Here is a 15,526-nt window from a genome sequence, read left to right as displayed (position 1 = left end):
TTTTTTGTTTTTGTTTTTGTTTTTTTGCTCAGCAAATGATACAATTATTTCAAATATGCCTGTCTGGTCTTCCCCTCAAATACCTGAGAGTGAGAGTGGCAACATATTTGAATGTATAAACGAGCAGGAGAATCCTCAGCTACCCGTGAAGAAAACTGCATTAGGAAACTGTTATTGATGAGAACACAAGGTCTACCCAAGAGAAGGATTTCATCCTTTGTATTATAGGAAAAAAAAAAACCCAAAAACTATTCTAAGCACACTAAGTGTGGAACAGAGGCATACATGTTGTGCATTTCTAATAAGAACAGATTTTTAAATGATTTGGAAAATTAGTGCAACTGCTATGACAAATGGTTGAAAAGATAGGACAGAATCACCCACTCATTTTTAAATGCTGTCCCCTTACATGGCTCATTGCATGCAAAGCCATCATTATGATAACAAATAATCTGTTACAAGCACTACACTGGGTTTTGGCTCAGAGTAAGGGCTCTGATCCCTAAGTCCCTGGCCAGGCCTACAGTGTGCCGGCCACTGATATATTGAGGCATACTCTTCCTAGTGTTTATTTGGAAACCATATCAGAAATTGACTTATAGTCTACCTCCTGTGTTAAGTCATGTTTTCTTTATTGGCAATATTGTGGTTATTTTAAGTCATGCATGAAAATATAGCAAGGTAAATTGAATGTGCAGAGGACAGAAAGTACAGAAATATTTGAGGAGCTCATCACTGCAGACATGATGCATAAATTGTTACTAGGCTGAGTAAAGTGTGTTTCTAAACCATTATAGCTCACTGAATTTATTCACTTAAATAATTACAACTTAACATCCGGTTGATTCTATCATTTCCAGATTAGGAATTTCAGTCCCAGAGGAGTGTTGAATCTTCCAGAATATAAAAGCAATGAATAAGTCAAGGTATTTGACACCACAGCTCAAGTTTCCCTTACTAATCAACACGTTACAGCCTCAACAAACAAAGTAGTTTTGATACTTTCGTTATCTAAGTGTTAGAATCAATTAGAGAATACAGCCATTGATTTGACACTCCGAAAATCAAAAATTTTGATTTGACACTCCTAAAAGCAAAAATTTCCCACAAGTATCTGTCTGTGTTCCAGATGTTTTTGGTACTTCTAATTTTGTTGAAACAATAAACCTTTGTGACTACAAGTGTGACTTTTTCTGCTAAAATTATGAGTGTTTTAAGTATCTAATTAATTAATATTCAATTTGATATGTTAGATAATGGCAGTATATGTTCACATATTCTTGTTGAAAATCTTTGTAATTTAAATTTGATAATAAATTTCTCCACAGCAGGAATCCCAAAGTACATACAGTAGTGTTAATTAATTTTGCCTGACACCTGCTGACTATTACCAAAAGAGGTCAAAACTCTTTTTAAAAATGATTAGGAATGTGTCCACATTTTCTTGTGCTTAAAAAAAATTCTACAAGGACAAAATACTGTGTCCACATTATATCAGTAAATATGGGACATAAATCTTATAAGATATAAAATTTTACTTGTGGAATTCGTATTTCATGTAATAGTGAATGGACTTTTTGGTAATTTGTTAAATACACTATATATAGGAAACCTTGAAAAAATGCAGAAAATTTTCCAAATTTGAATTGTGAAACTGTGTAAACTCAATGATAGGGATTAGTATTTATGTATCTGAATGTTGTCATTTACATTATAAAGGGTTACTACATAGAAGGAAATGTCCTTGTCAGAACACAGGACTCTGTTATTTAAATGTTATCAGAGAGGATTGGAAGACTTGGCTAGTTAGGTACATTTAGAAGCTCACATTCTTGCATTTCAAATATTTGGACAGGCCATTTTAGGAATCTCTTCAAGCTCCACTTTCATTCAAATATTCTTGACCTTAAAAATGCATGAACTGTTCATATTTCTCACTTATACAATTTGTTGTTTCTTTTGTTTCATTGATAAATATTTGATAGCTATTGTTTTTTAATATCCATATTTTAAACAATTTCACATAAGATCACTTGCCTAAATCACTCTTTCCCCCTACCTCACTACTAGTCCTGTCCTCCCTCCCCTCCTCAGTGAATCGGTCTCACATTCCTGTCTATTATTGCTGGATTTTGGATCACCACAATTAAGCATGTCCTTCTGTGTGACAATTGGACTACATCTTGGAACCTGTTGGGCTCAACACTGATGTTGAGGAGGCTGATGTTATATGAATCCAACCCAGTGAAGGTAACAGCACTTGATTTGAGTTAATGCTTACACTATTGAGTCTAGGGAATGGTTTTTTAGTTTTGCATTTTTTTTGAACTTTACTCTCTTTTCTGGTTCTTAAATACAGTACCAATGATAGTTAAACCACTCAAAATATTTACGTGGTCTTTAAACAATATTTTATTCATTGTATAAACTGTTCCCATAACAATAATAGAGAAAATACCCACTCACATTTTATATTTATGTAAATATATATATATTCAATAGAATAGGACAGATAGAATTTATACCTTGCCTTCCAGTCTCCTCAGGTATCAATCATTATAGGAAAGGTTAAAAAATGTAAGCTCAAAACATGAAATCTTCTGACTACCTGATAATTTCATTTTGTAAATTTCTGTCAACCAAAAGACCAGTAAACTTTGTCTAAACTTTCTTTAAAGTCAATCTTACGTGTTATTAAGTAATAATAGATTATAATAAAATCTAATATTTAGTTATCATCACTGCTAAGGTTAAGCCTACATATGTTTTGTTGATATTATAAAAGTTAAAATTTCATTGCTTAATGTTTAAGTTATAGCTGTAAAATCCTCAAGGACTGTTGGAAGTGAATGAATTTTCATTTGTCACCACTCTTGGTATTTCTGTCATGGGTTATTAGACTCATTATGTGGAATGCTAACTATAACACTTAAATGTATCTCACAATATTTATATTACACCTTACACTTGTTGGTAATTTTACAGTTTCATGATTAGCTAATACAGAATCTTCTGGAAATCATCACTCATTACTCATCATTCATCGCTATGCTAATTTTAATGAGAAACATGAAAGGAAGGAGATAAAGCAATAAAAGAAGGGTAGAAGATCACAGAAGCATGTGCCTCAACACCATCAGTGAAGGCAGAGAACTCAGTGCACATCCAGACTTCCTTCTCCACATGGGTTGTTTTCACAGGGTTCTTTCACAAGTAATCATTCTTGTTATTCATATTTATCACCAGATGAGTCTAATTATCTTGAACAATGTTACTGTTTAAACATATCTTGACTCAATCATGTTCTTACCTGCTACCCACTGAAGAGATATTTTTCCTCCAGTATTTCACCATAGGATAATAAAAAGTGCATGTAGATGCACTCTAATGATGGTTAAAATACATTTGGATTTTCTATGAACATGATCTTGGTTTTGTTGTTCTAGGTGTGAATGGCATTTTTGTTTAGTAATACTTCTTCGAGTGATTTCAATTGTTTCTTAAGGCAGAGACCCACTGGGCTAGCCCTAGATGTATATTTCAGTCTAAGAAAATGTACCTCAATATGCAAAAGTGAATTAATTAATGACTTGGTTAATTAGTAGCCTTCAAAGAGTTTTCATAATTACATATTTGCAGCTGTGAATAGGCCATGTGAGTTCACCTCCAGTTTCACATATTTTCCATTCAGTCATGCATGTTTGCATTTCCAATATTGACTCACCCAGATATTGCCATCTTGATGATAGGGTTTCCAGTTTCTCCCTGTATCACTGTAGAGCATTCGATATTGCGTCACCCAGTCAGAACTGCTGTACCTTCCTTGGGTTGCAATGGCACTAATCTGCTTCCGATTGCCAAAGTCAACCTGAAGCCATTGATAGTGGTCACTGTCTGATGGAGACCATCCACCAGCACCTGGAGTGGGCAGAGGCAAAGGGGAAAATGAATGTTTAAAACTGAACTCTTACAATTAAAAATAGATTATTCTACATATCTTAATTGGCCTTGTCAGTGCTGTATTTCACAGATGTATTATGAAGTGTCCTTTATAGATGCCATTGGGACTTCAACTAATATTCTTCCAGCTGGGTAACATTGATTCTTTAACCTCTTTATGGTGTAATTATGTGCTTATTTTCTCTTGAGCAAATGTCTTCATAATTCCTCAATTAGATCTTATTAGTACATGTCAAAGTCTAATTGACTGAGGGTTGATCAATTTACCATGAACTCTTCTGTTAAAACCATAAGGAAAAAAGATGCAGCTATGCTTTTTCTTCCCCTCATGTGAGGTTTTATCTTTCAGTAAATTATAAGCAAAACATATTCAATTATGTACAGCTTTCAAATATATTTTGCTTTAAGAAGTTCAGAGTCAAAGCTTGTTGATACCCTGTATCTAAATTTTGTATTAAACTTTTGGGCTTATGAGAGATGAATTATGTTGGAAATGAGCCACTCTAGATTAGTAAGGGATAGTATTACTTGATAACCAATGTTTATAAAATAATTTGAGGCACTAGACAAAATTAAATATCATTGGCAAAATATGATATTGACCAGAAAATATTAAGGAAAGAGAATTTTAAAAAGTCAAATAGTGTTAACAGAGATTAAAAAGATTCAAATTCTAGTCATATCTGTAACTGCTCACAAATAAATAACAGAAACTATGGCAAAGACCAGTATTTAGAGAAATTAAGGAGAGTAATTAAAGGGAAAAAATTTAAAAAAATATCTAATACTAAGCCTATCAAAATATATTCATCATTTTAAAAATAAAGGATTTAAGGATTGGTAATCTAGTTTATTCTCTAAGGATGGCCAGAGGTATAGTATGATTTTAACAGTGGAATACATTTTTACTTGGAATATATTGCTTTGAGTGATGGGAGGAAGGCATTCTAAGCAACTGAAAAAGAAAATACATGATAACTGTTTTGAAACTGAGATTCTAACCTACATGAGAGGATGAATAAGTGAGTTGAAGCATGATAGTTTCTATATTTGGGCTTGATTCTTCCCAGGTCATGGCATGAGAAGAAGGTTCAAAGAGAGTAGAAAAGTGTCCCTGGGGGAGAGGCAGGGTGGAGTTCAAAGTTACTGAGGAAGTTGGGTACTGCAGGACAGAGCCTCTTAAAAGCAGTGACTTTGTAGAAAAATATCATTGAAAGTTTGCTATGAGCATTTAGGATGTCTGGATGGTACATTAAATATATGTTTTTAGGGGAAGAGTCTATAGATTAGATAAGAGGAGTTATGAGATGAACACTCAGTTATTGAACAAGGAGGACAAACTTAAGGAACAAGTCAGACTCACAGTTCTTGCAGATCAATACTAATTATCTAATACCAATCCAAGAAAGACCAACCATTAAAAGAATGGATGGAATAGTTCAGTGATGATGATAATGAGGGCAATGAGGGTGGTTGTGTGATGGTGATAGTGGTGGTGGTGATAGTGGTGGTGGTGGTGGTGAGGATGATGATGATGATGATGATGATGATGATGTTGATGATGATGAAACAAGGAATAGTCACTATATACCCGTCAATCTAATAGATAAACTCCTTGCTCAAACAGATATCAACTCTAGATCAAAGCATAAGAATTCAAAAGTTTGACATAAATCTCTCAAAATATCCACTACAAACTAAAAACACTAGGTTTTTGGAGTAGTGGGAAAATAGGAGTCACCGTCAGAGTGAAATCACTACGCAGGAATGGATCTCAAAATAACAGATATAATGATAACAGATATAATGAAACCTGTCAGACTAAAACTTTAAGTCATTTATAAAGAATCAGTCACACTGTTTTAAAGAAAACACATAACTACTAAGGAAGCAAGCAGAAAAAATTAGTGGAAGAAAGAAACAACATTGAGAGAATATAATGAAAACTCCAGGACTTAAAATTATACTGAGATTAGACATTATTGCTCTGTCTTAATTAACTATTTGACACACCTACACTATGGATGCTAGAGGTTCTCCAAAGAACTTCAAACTTGTGTTTGAAGCCTATGCTCTGTTTGTGTCAGTAGTGGTCCTGATTGATACAATAAGGTAGGAGTAAGTGGGAGACATATTGGTCCTAGGTGGCATATCCTTGAGGAGGATACTAAGACAATACTTCCTTTCTCTTCTTTGCCACCCAGTTACCAATATGTGAATACATAGCTTCATGATAAGATCTAACCATGATGAGCCATTAGAGACCTCAAAGAACAAGGATGGACTGAGATCCTTTAAATTGTGATACAATAAGGACTTCTTATAGTTTGATTGCTTCAGCAGATATTATGATTACGTGTTCATATCGACCTAGCTAACTGAAGTTCAGAGGTGGAAAAAAAATGCTCAAGGGATTACAATCCAGTATCCAGTTAGGTCAATGTACATGTGAAAGAGTGAAGTTTCTGACAACTGAGAGTTCATTGATTTCAAGCAAAACGAACACAAACACATACGAATTCACTACATTACCACTGTGAAAGAATGTTAAAGATAAAATCTGCAACATCCTTAGAGGGCAGAAGATTTTCATGAGAAACAATACAAGATGAAAGGCCATGGTAGCAGGTACTGACTGAGGGAAAGAGACAGGTATTAATATGGTCTTTCTACACTGACCAAAGGCAGCCTTTAAAAATAAAAGTAACATAACAAAAATTATTTTAAAAGCTGAGAGAATTGATTATCTATCTGTTTATATCACTAAAAAGATAAAATATGTAGCTTCAGGGTTATTATTTTCTACTATTATAGTGTCTATGAATATTAATAAAAAGGCTAGGGATGGTTCAATGTGTCAATAAATATTAAATATTTATTTTATACTTTCTTTAAAGGATAAGAATGTCTAATAAGATAATGTTGAATTACAGCATTTATAATATATGAAGAAGTAAAATATGAAGTGGTAATATCAGCAAAGATTGGAGACTAAACTCAGAGTGCACTAAATTCTCTATTTCATACATGTAGTGATAATTGAAGTGGCCAACACTTGGGTCAGGTACCTATTCCATTAAAGGTTAAATACTGAATATTTTAGGCTGTGCTTGCTCTGCCATTCCTCTTACAATTATTCAACTCTATTTTAATATTACAATCTTACACATTATGGAAAATAGTGTGACTACGTCCTATCAAATATGTGTTTGTAGTCGGAATTTTGACCAGTAGTGGGGTCTCTGGAGTTCTATCTATCTGCTTCAGAAGAAAGCAGTTTTGATGAGAGGTGAAAGCTGCACTTATCTAGTGAGAATTAGAATTTAGAATACAGTTAGAAATTGTACATCACTTTAGAAAAATGTCTGATATGCCATCTAACCCCAAGTTGTCACCTCTAAACTTACATAGGTCAGAGCAACACTAAATCACTAGAAAGACTCTCCCTCTGTCTCTCTGTCTGTCTCTGTCTCTGTCTCTCTGTGTCTGTCTCTCTCTCTCTCTGTTTCTCTCTCATGTGTGTGCATGTGCATTAGCGTGTGTGTGTGTGTGTGTGTGTGTGTGTGTGTGTGTGTGTGTGTGTGTTTATAAGTTATATCATAACTTCTTTTTCGGTTCCTAATCTTCTACTTTCAGACAGCATTTTTCTAGAGTAATCATTCTAAAATATAGTCTGTGTCTCATCCATTTACCTTTTTACTAACTCTACACTTTTCAGAGTTTAGTCATCACTCATAGTAAACACAACCAGAATATACCATCTTCATATCCACATTTCCTCCCTTAAGTTAGCTTGGCAAATTTTTATTCAAGTATTACAAAGCCCAGTTCACATGGTATCGCATAGAAAAAATGATCTGTGGGGCCTTCTAAGCCTTCCCTTATACCTTAGGGGAGACTCACTTGCTTAGTCTCTGGAGACCCTGCACCAATAGACAGTATTTGGGGGTAATTGTTCTTCAAGATCTTCTTGAAGAGAACATACAGAAAATATTTCCTAAGTTTATGTCCCTTCCTTGGACACTTTGAGTGACATGATAACTTCCCCTGTCTTCCTGATACCATCAAGGGCTAGGAACTGCTATGACTTATTCAAACTCTGGTGCGATGTTCAAATCCCAGAGCTCTTTGGAGGATTGGTCAACACCTTTATTGACGCCATGCCTAGCATCTATATTTTCTGCATAATTCCTTCCACTTTCTCATGTATTCACCTCCAAAGTATTCCTTAACTTATAATGTCCGGTCATTCAAAGCTCTTTTCGACCATGTCTCCAGTAGTCTCCTCCTCATCAGCAATTTATTACTTACTGCAGGTTAATAACGTATATATCCATTTGCTGATTTTTTCTATATTTTTCCCTATATTCATGTACCTGTCTCAAGAATTCTGCAAACATAAATTTGTTATAGGACCTCAGGTAAACTTGTAAAATGATAATATGCTCAGTCAGTGTAAAGGAAAGTACATTTTCTGTTAGAAGGCTTTGAGGGACAGTGTTATATAACCTATGTTGCCTCAAACCGATGACATAGCCAAAGATGACTTTGACCTGGTGATCTTTCTTTCATTACTTTTCATGTCTAGATTTATAGGCATTTTCCATCACACCCAACTATATTTCCTTAATAGCTGTAGACTTCCAAGCCTTGAAGAAATACATTGCTAATTGGAATTCGTAAGTCCTATTTATATATTTCTCAAAGCAATAAAATGATGTTGCCAATGAAGTCAACAAGCAATTAATACAAAGAGTGTAGAGGTAGCAATGTGCTCCATTGATTAGTGAAAGCATTTTTTCTGTGACTTGCTAATGAATACTCCAAGATAAATTTTCCTTATTTAGCCATTTTTGCGGCATTGTTTTTCAGCAAGTAGGCAATTAACATATAGCTACTCAGTCCAATTTCTCTCATTCCTTTTAACAAGGGGGGATTTATTGTCAGCTTTAAAGGAAGCAAATATCTCAAGCAAAGAAAAGGTAAGTAAAACTTACTTTATTTTTTATTTTTTATTTTTTTGGCAGAAGCAAATGCGAGCAGAACAGGTGATTAACTGGAGGAAAGAGTCAGTTTCTCAAGGAACATGGTGGAACAATCAACATTAAGTTTCCCATTATTCTTTGATCTATCAAGCATGTAATTTGGGGAAGTTGAAAGCTTTCTTTATTTGGTTTGTGAAACTCGTAACCTCTATTGATCCACAGATTAGGAATGATATGCCTTAGATCACAAAATTCCACAAAATAGGATGTAGAAGGGAAAATGTGACACCCTACTCCCCAATATCTCTTATGTCATCCTAACAGTCAAAACCAATCCTGCTGTCCACAGATGGAGAGGTAGGAAGGAGAGGAGCCAGAGATGTTTATCCTAAATAGTCATATATTCTTAGTATCTAAGAAGACTTAAGAAATATTGCCTATTAACAGAGCTAGAGTTGGTAAAACCCCATATGTATACTTCATAACTTCCACTTCAATACTGGATTTGAATTCCTTATATTTCTTATTTTTGTACCTTTTCATTCTAGCTTTCAGCCAATCTCTCTCTGTCTTTGTTTTGTGTGTGTGTGTGTTGCATGTGTTTATGTATGTGTATGCAGATATATTTTTATTCTAAAGTCAAACAGAATTTGTGATCAACACATTTATTCTATATATTCATTTAGAACTGAATGATAAATTACAATAGCGAACTTAGAGAATGACTAAAATTTGAATATATGGTGTCCTGAGCCACCACCTATAGTGAGGTAGGCCCTCCTATATCTTTAATTAATCATGAATATGGCTGACAGACTTGCCCACAGGCTGAAGTGATGGGGGCAATCCTCAGTTGTGGTATTGTCTTCCCAGATGACCCACACTTGTATCAATTTGGTAGTGGAGTACCTAGCACAGAAGATGTCAGCACACTGGACTCAAGACACAGATACTTTTACCTTGTTATTTGTAAATCAGTACCTCATAGAGGAGTGAGGAACTATGCAGGAGGTTCAGAGGGAGAGCACAAAGAAGCTCTCCCAATGATAAATGTCTCCACAGCACACAGGACATTTGTATTGCTGTCTGTGACATCATCAGAGTCTATATAAATCTAATTTCTAATTTAGAAGAAAACAGTGAAAATTTTCAATTAAGGATAGAACAACCTTTAATAACTGGCCAAGAAATATGCATCAGATGAAAAGAATAAATTGAAAAGGAGTCTCCAGGCAAGATAGCTTTATGAGTTCAGGCTTTGATGTCTCCTTTTTGCTCTAAAAATACAATATTTCATGGAAAGATAGATAAAAAGAAAATTGGAAAGACATAGCTAGAATCAAAACTAAGATAAGCATCTCCATGCACAAGGAGAACAATGAACATGCAAAGGAGTAAATAGGGCTAAAACTGAGACCTGCTGTGTTAGTCTGGTGAACACTAAAGACAGATAACTCTCAGCTCACAAAGAACATTGGTAGCATCTACCTTTAGACATAATGTTAGAGTGCTTTTTATTGCTGTGAGAAGCACTATGACCCAAAGCAACCAGGGGAGGAACAGGTTTATTTGACTTCCACGTTTATGGTTATAATTCATCACTGAAGAAATCAAGACAGGAATGTTGAGGCAGAAACTGAAGCAGAAACCTTGGCACTTCCCTCATGGCTTTTCCCAGCTTGTTTGTTTATACCACTTAGAGCTACCTACCCAGGAGATTGTCACTGCTCACAGTAGCCTAGGCTTTCCTATGTTAGTCAAGAAAATGTCCCATATACTTGACTATGTGCCAATGTGATGGAGGCATTTTTTTTAAAAAAATCAGTTCCATCTTCCCAGACAAACTTAGCTTGTATGACATTGACTAAAATATTAACCCCAGAGATGTACATAGAATATCAACATTTAAATAAACCATACAAAACAGATTTTCAACATTAAGTTACCCTGATTTCATGAACTGAGTTTTTTGAATATTAATAAGATTACCTAATGTGAATATGTTAGGGAAGGGTAGCATCATATGCAAATGAAGTCAAGTCAGAAGAAAAATTAGTGAAGTGTGACATTTGAGCAAAACTGAAAGTGTAAGGATATAATTGAGAATTATCTCACTGATGAAGAACAAATAGAACAGACATCTTACAGTGTGCTATAAAAGGTTGTTAATGAGCTCAGGCTCTATTTACAGCGGGGTTCACATGGTTCCAAATACCTTTGAGGAGATGGGTAAGTAGACCTCAGTCAGGGGAAAATTGTTTTCAAAGTAGTCAGAGAAGAGGGAAGAGGCTATTCAACATATGCCACTTTATGAAAATTCCTAAAATATTGAGAACGTAATGCTTATGTGAAACCATAAAAGAATAAGGACAATGTGTAGGACAGTTGGATACGATAAAGTGGCAAGAAAGACTATTTCACATTTTAGATGTCTCCAACAAGAATAATTTATTTTTTTATCTTTTATTAGTTATTTTTTGTTTACATTTCAAGTGTTATTCCCCCTTCCACGTTTCCCCTCCAGAAACTCCCATCAAAAACACTCCACCAGCTTCTAAAAGTGTGCTTAAGCACCCACCCACTCCTACCTCACAGCTCTAGCATTCCCCTATGCTGGAGCATCAAGCTATCAAAGGACCACCGGCCTCCCCTCTAATTGATGCCAGATAAGGCCATCCCCTTCTACATATCAGCAGAAGCCATGGGTCCCTCCATGTGTATTCTTTGATTGGTGTTTTAGTTTCTGAGATCTCTGGGGGGGTTGGTTTGTTGATATTTTTGTTCTTCCTATGGAGTTGCAAACCTCTTCAGCTCCTTCAGTCCTTCTCCTATCTCTTCCACTGGGGACCCCATGCTCAGTCCAATGGTTAGCTGCAAGCATCTACATCTGTATCCATAAAGCTCTGGCAGAGCCTCTCAGGAGACAGGTGTTTAGGCTCCTCTCAGAAAGCATTTCTTAGCATCAGCAAACGAGACAGGGTTTGATGGCTGCATGTGGAATGAATCCTCAGTTAGGGCAGTCTCTGGATGGTCTTTTCTTCAGTCTCTGCTCCACTCTTTGCCCCTGTATTTCCTTTAGACAGGAGTGATTCTGGATTAAAATTTTTGAGAAGGGTGGATGGCCCCATCTGCCAACTGGGGACCATGCCTAATCTGTAGATATAGTCTCCACAGGTTCTGCCTCTCCTTTGTTTGGTATTTCAGCTAATATCCTCCCCGGTGGGTCCTGGGAGTCTCTTGCTTTCCTGACATCTGGGACTTTCTGTTGACTATCCCCATTTCCCATTCCCTGTTAAGAATAAGTTTTTAAATAACCCTGGGAACAGGAAAACTTACTCCTGAGGACAAGAAGTAACTTCCCAAGATAGATGGGTTCTTCTAAAAAAGATGCTTGCATTAGTTTTTTGGATGCAATTAAATTCCAATTAGATCCCAGAGGATTGATATTATTCATGAACACGATCTTAGCTTCTTAGAATATTTATTAAAGCTTCTGCCAGAAAAACAAAGATAGACAATGCCACAGCATCATGGACACAAATTATAAATATTGAAAACAAAGGGCTGGTGAATCTGCAAAATAGAAACAAAATTCTCTTCTTCACAATCTCACCTGTGCCTTCTAGCACATGTCTGGCTGCTGGTACAGAGGCAGGAGTGGAGGTAGTTTTAGAGGTTTATAACAGCTTCTTTTTAACCCAGCTCTTGTCTCATAGGACAAAAAGACTTCCATAGTTTCACCCCCTAATTTGAATTCTAACAAAAACATTCAGCAATGTCTCTGATAGTGTAGAGTCATCAAATGTGGGCTGGAAGATAAGGATTTAGTTGCTTTAAAAAATGAAGAGTAACCATGGCCCAAATATGTTGATTAATGACCCTGTCAACTTGCAGAGATACATCCTAATGGCCATGTAAGTCCTGAATTCTCTGTTTTGATATTTTTGTTATTTAAGGCACAGAAAATCTGCTTATAAAATGTCACTTATATAATAACATTATTAAAATAAACTAATAGAATAACTAACTAGATTATGATATAAAATGTTGACTGGCTCAAAACCTGAGTACATAACAGCATATTTCATTCAAAGATCAATATTAAATAAATATGTTCAACATCAACTTTATGTTTAAATTTATATGAGACTTATAAATAAGTATGTACTCTATGTTCCACTTATGTATAATATGATGCTGACATTGTGGCTGTGTGTATAATACTGTGGATTTTTATATACCATTCTTAAATCTTCACATATTTACATGTATCTATATGGATAGATGATTGATCCTTGAAGATGCCTAGATAGGCAGACTCTCCAAACAGGCAAGCACACCAAATAACCATTTCTAGCATTTCATAGGCTCTCTTTGTTTCCATTCCCCCAAAGAGACACATCTGTCATACTCCAGCTATTTCCTCAGGGATGTACCCATGGGTTGCTTGCAGAAAACGATTGCTTCTTTCCTTTCTGTCTTTTGCAGTGCAGTATTATATAATATAATGTACTTTTTTCTGTCCTAATGATGAATATATACCCAGCTCAGAGATACTGTGAATAGCATTGCCACCAACAGGTCCATTTTAAAACATTTGTATGCATATGCATTACTTAGGGATATATAGCCAAGAGAACAATTATGCAAATTTGCAATTTTCCATCCATTAGTATGTTTTAAAGGTAAGTTTGTCAGTTTTCCAATATAGTTGAAGCACTCATGTCTAAATATTCCTGTTATTGGCTAAACTTAAGGTTGTAACCCTCATTCCACATACACATAATTCAGACTCAATAGTGGAGACTTCTATGGATTTAATTCATGTCTTCTTTATAGGTATTGTTCTTTGGAATCTAGTTTTAGAGATGACATCAGGTTTATTGGTACAAGAATAAAGAAAAGAGCAAGTATAAAAGCATACACAGGAAAAGGTTAAATATCTCTGTTTATGTATGATATAATCTTATAGAGAAGAGATACAAAATTCCCCTAGAAAATTTTTAGAAATGATTATCAAGTTCAGTAATGAATCACAATACAAACCCAACTTTAAATATCAGTAGCCTTTTTATACATCAAAAAGTAACATAGAAAGAGATCATTGGCACTGTTTTTCACAGAAGCCTCAAATATATATCTTGAAATAATCCTAACCGAGGAGGCCAAAGACATTTACAGTCAAAACTTTGTATCTTATGGTCACTTGATTTTTGACAAAGGAGCCAAAACCATCCAATGGAAAAGATAGCATTTTCAGCAAATGGTGCTGGTTCAACTGGAGATCAACATGTAGAAGAATGCAGATCGATCCATGCTTATCACCCTGTACAAAGCTTAAGTCCAAGTTGATCAAGGACCTCCACATCAAACCAGATACACTCAAACTAATAGAAGAAAAAGTGGGGAAGCATCTCGAACACATGGGCACTGGAAAAAATTTCCTGAACAAAACACCAATGGCTTATGCTCTAATATCAAGAATCGAAAATGGGATCTCATAAAACTGCAAAGCTTCTGTAAGGCAAAGGACACTGTGGTTAGGACAAAACGGCAACCAACAGATTGGGAAAAGATCTTTACCAATCCTACAACAGATAGAGGCCTTATATCCAAAATATACAAAAAACTCAAGAAGTTAGACTGCAGGGAGACAAATAACCCTATCAAAAATGGGGTTCAGAGCTAAACAAAGAATTCACAGCTGAGGAATGCTGAATGGCTTAGAAACACCTAAAGAAATGTTCAACATCTTTAGTCATAAGGGAAATGCAAATCAAAACAACCCTGAGATTTTACCTCACACCAGTGAGAATGGCTAAGATCAAAAGCTCAGGTGACAGCAGATGCTGCCTAGGATGTGAAGAAAGAGGAACACTCCTCCATTGTTGATTGGATTGCAGACTGGTACAACCATTCTGGAAATCAGTCTGGAGGTTCCTCAGAAAATTGGACATTGAACTGCCTGAGGATCCAGCTATACCTCTCTTGGGCATATACCCAAAAGATGCCCCAACATATAAAAAAGACACGTGCTCCACTATGTTCATAGCAGCTTTATTTATAATAGTCAGAAGCTGGAAAGAACCCAGATGCCCTTCAAGAGAGGAATGGATACAGAAAATGTGGTCCATCTACACAATGGAATATTACTCATCTATCAAAAACAATGACTTTATGAAATTCATAGGCAAATGGAGGGAACTGGAAAATATTATCCTGAGTGAGGTAACCCAATCACAGAAACACACATGGTATTCACTCATTGATAAGTGGCTATTAGCCCAAATGCTCGAATTACCCTAGATGCACAGAACACGTGAAACTCAAGATAGATGGTCAAAATGCGAATGCTTCACTCCTTTAAAAGGGGAACAAGGATACCCTTGGCAGGGAAGAGAGAGGCAAAGATTAAAGCAGAGGAAGAAGGAACACCCATTCAGAGCCTGCTCCACATGTGGCCCATACATATACAGCCACCCAATTAGACAAGATGAATGATTTCTTCCAAATCAATTTTTAATAACATAATCTCAAGCAATCTTTCCATATCATTCCTCAAATGTAGAGAAAAAATCCAA

The 15,526-nt window shown here is 35.6% G+C and overlaps 1 protein-coding gene across 1 annotated transcript in view; it reads right to left on the bottom strand.

The window, feature by feature from the left end:
* The window catches only part of Cntnap2 (contactin associated protein 2), a 2,247,664-nt gene that overhangs the window by 1,585,536 nt on the left and 646,602 nt on the right, over positions 1 to 15,526 (bottom strand). The window contains 1 exon segment of the mRNA NM_001427648.1: positions 3,725 to 3,918. Within this exon segment, the coding sequence (NP_001414577.1) occupies positions 3,725 to 3,918 (194 nt within the window).

This window comes from Rattus norvegicus, chromosome 4, assembly GCF_021556685.1.
Source record: "Rattus norvegicus strain SHRSP/BbbUtx chromosome 4, alternate assembly SHRSP_T2T, whole genome shotgun sequence".
Classification (NCBI taxonomy): domain Eukaryota; kingdom Metazoa; phylum Chordata; class Mammalia; order Rodentia; family Muridae; genus Rattus; species Rattus norvegicus.
The sequence above is the reverse complement of the archived record's forward strand: the minus strand, read 5'-3'. Positions and strand labels throughout refer to the sequence as shown.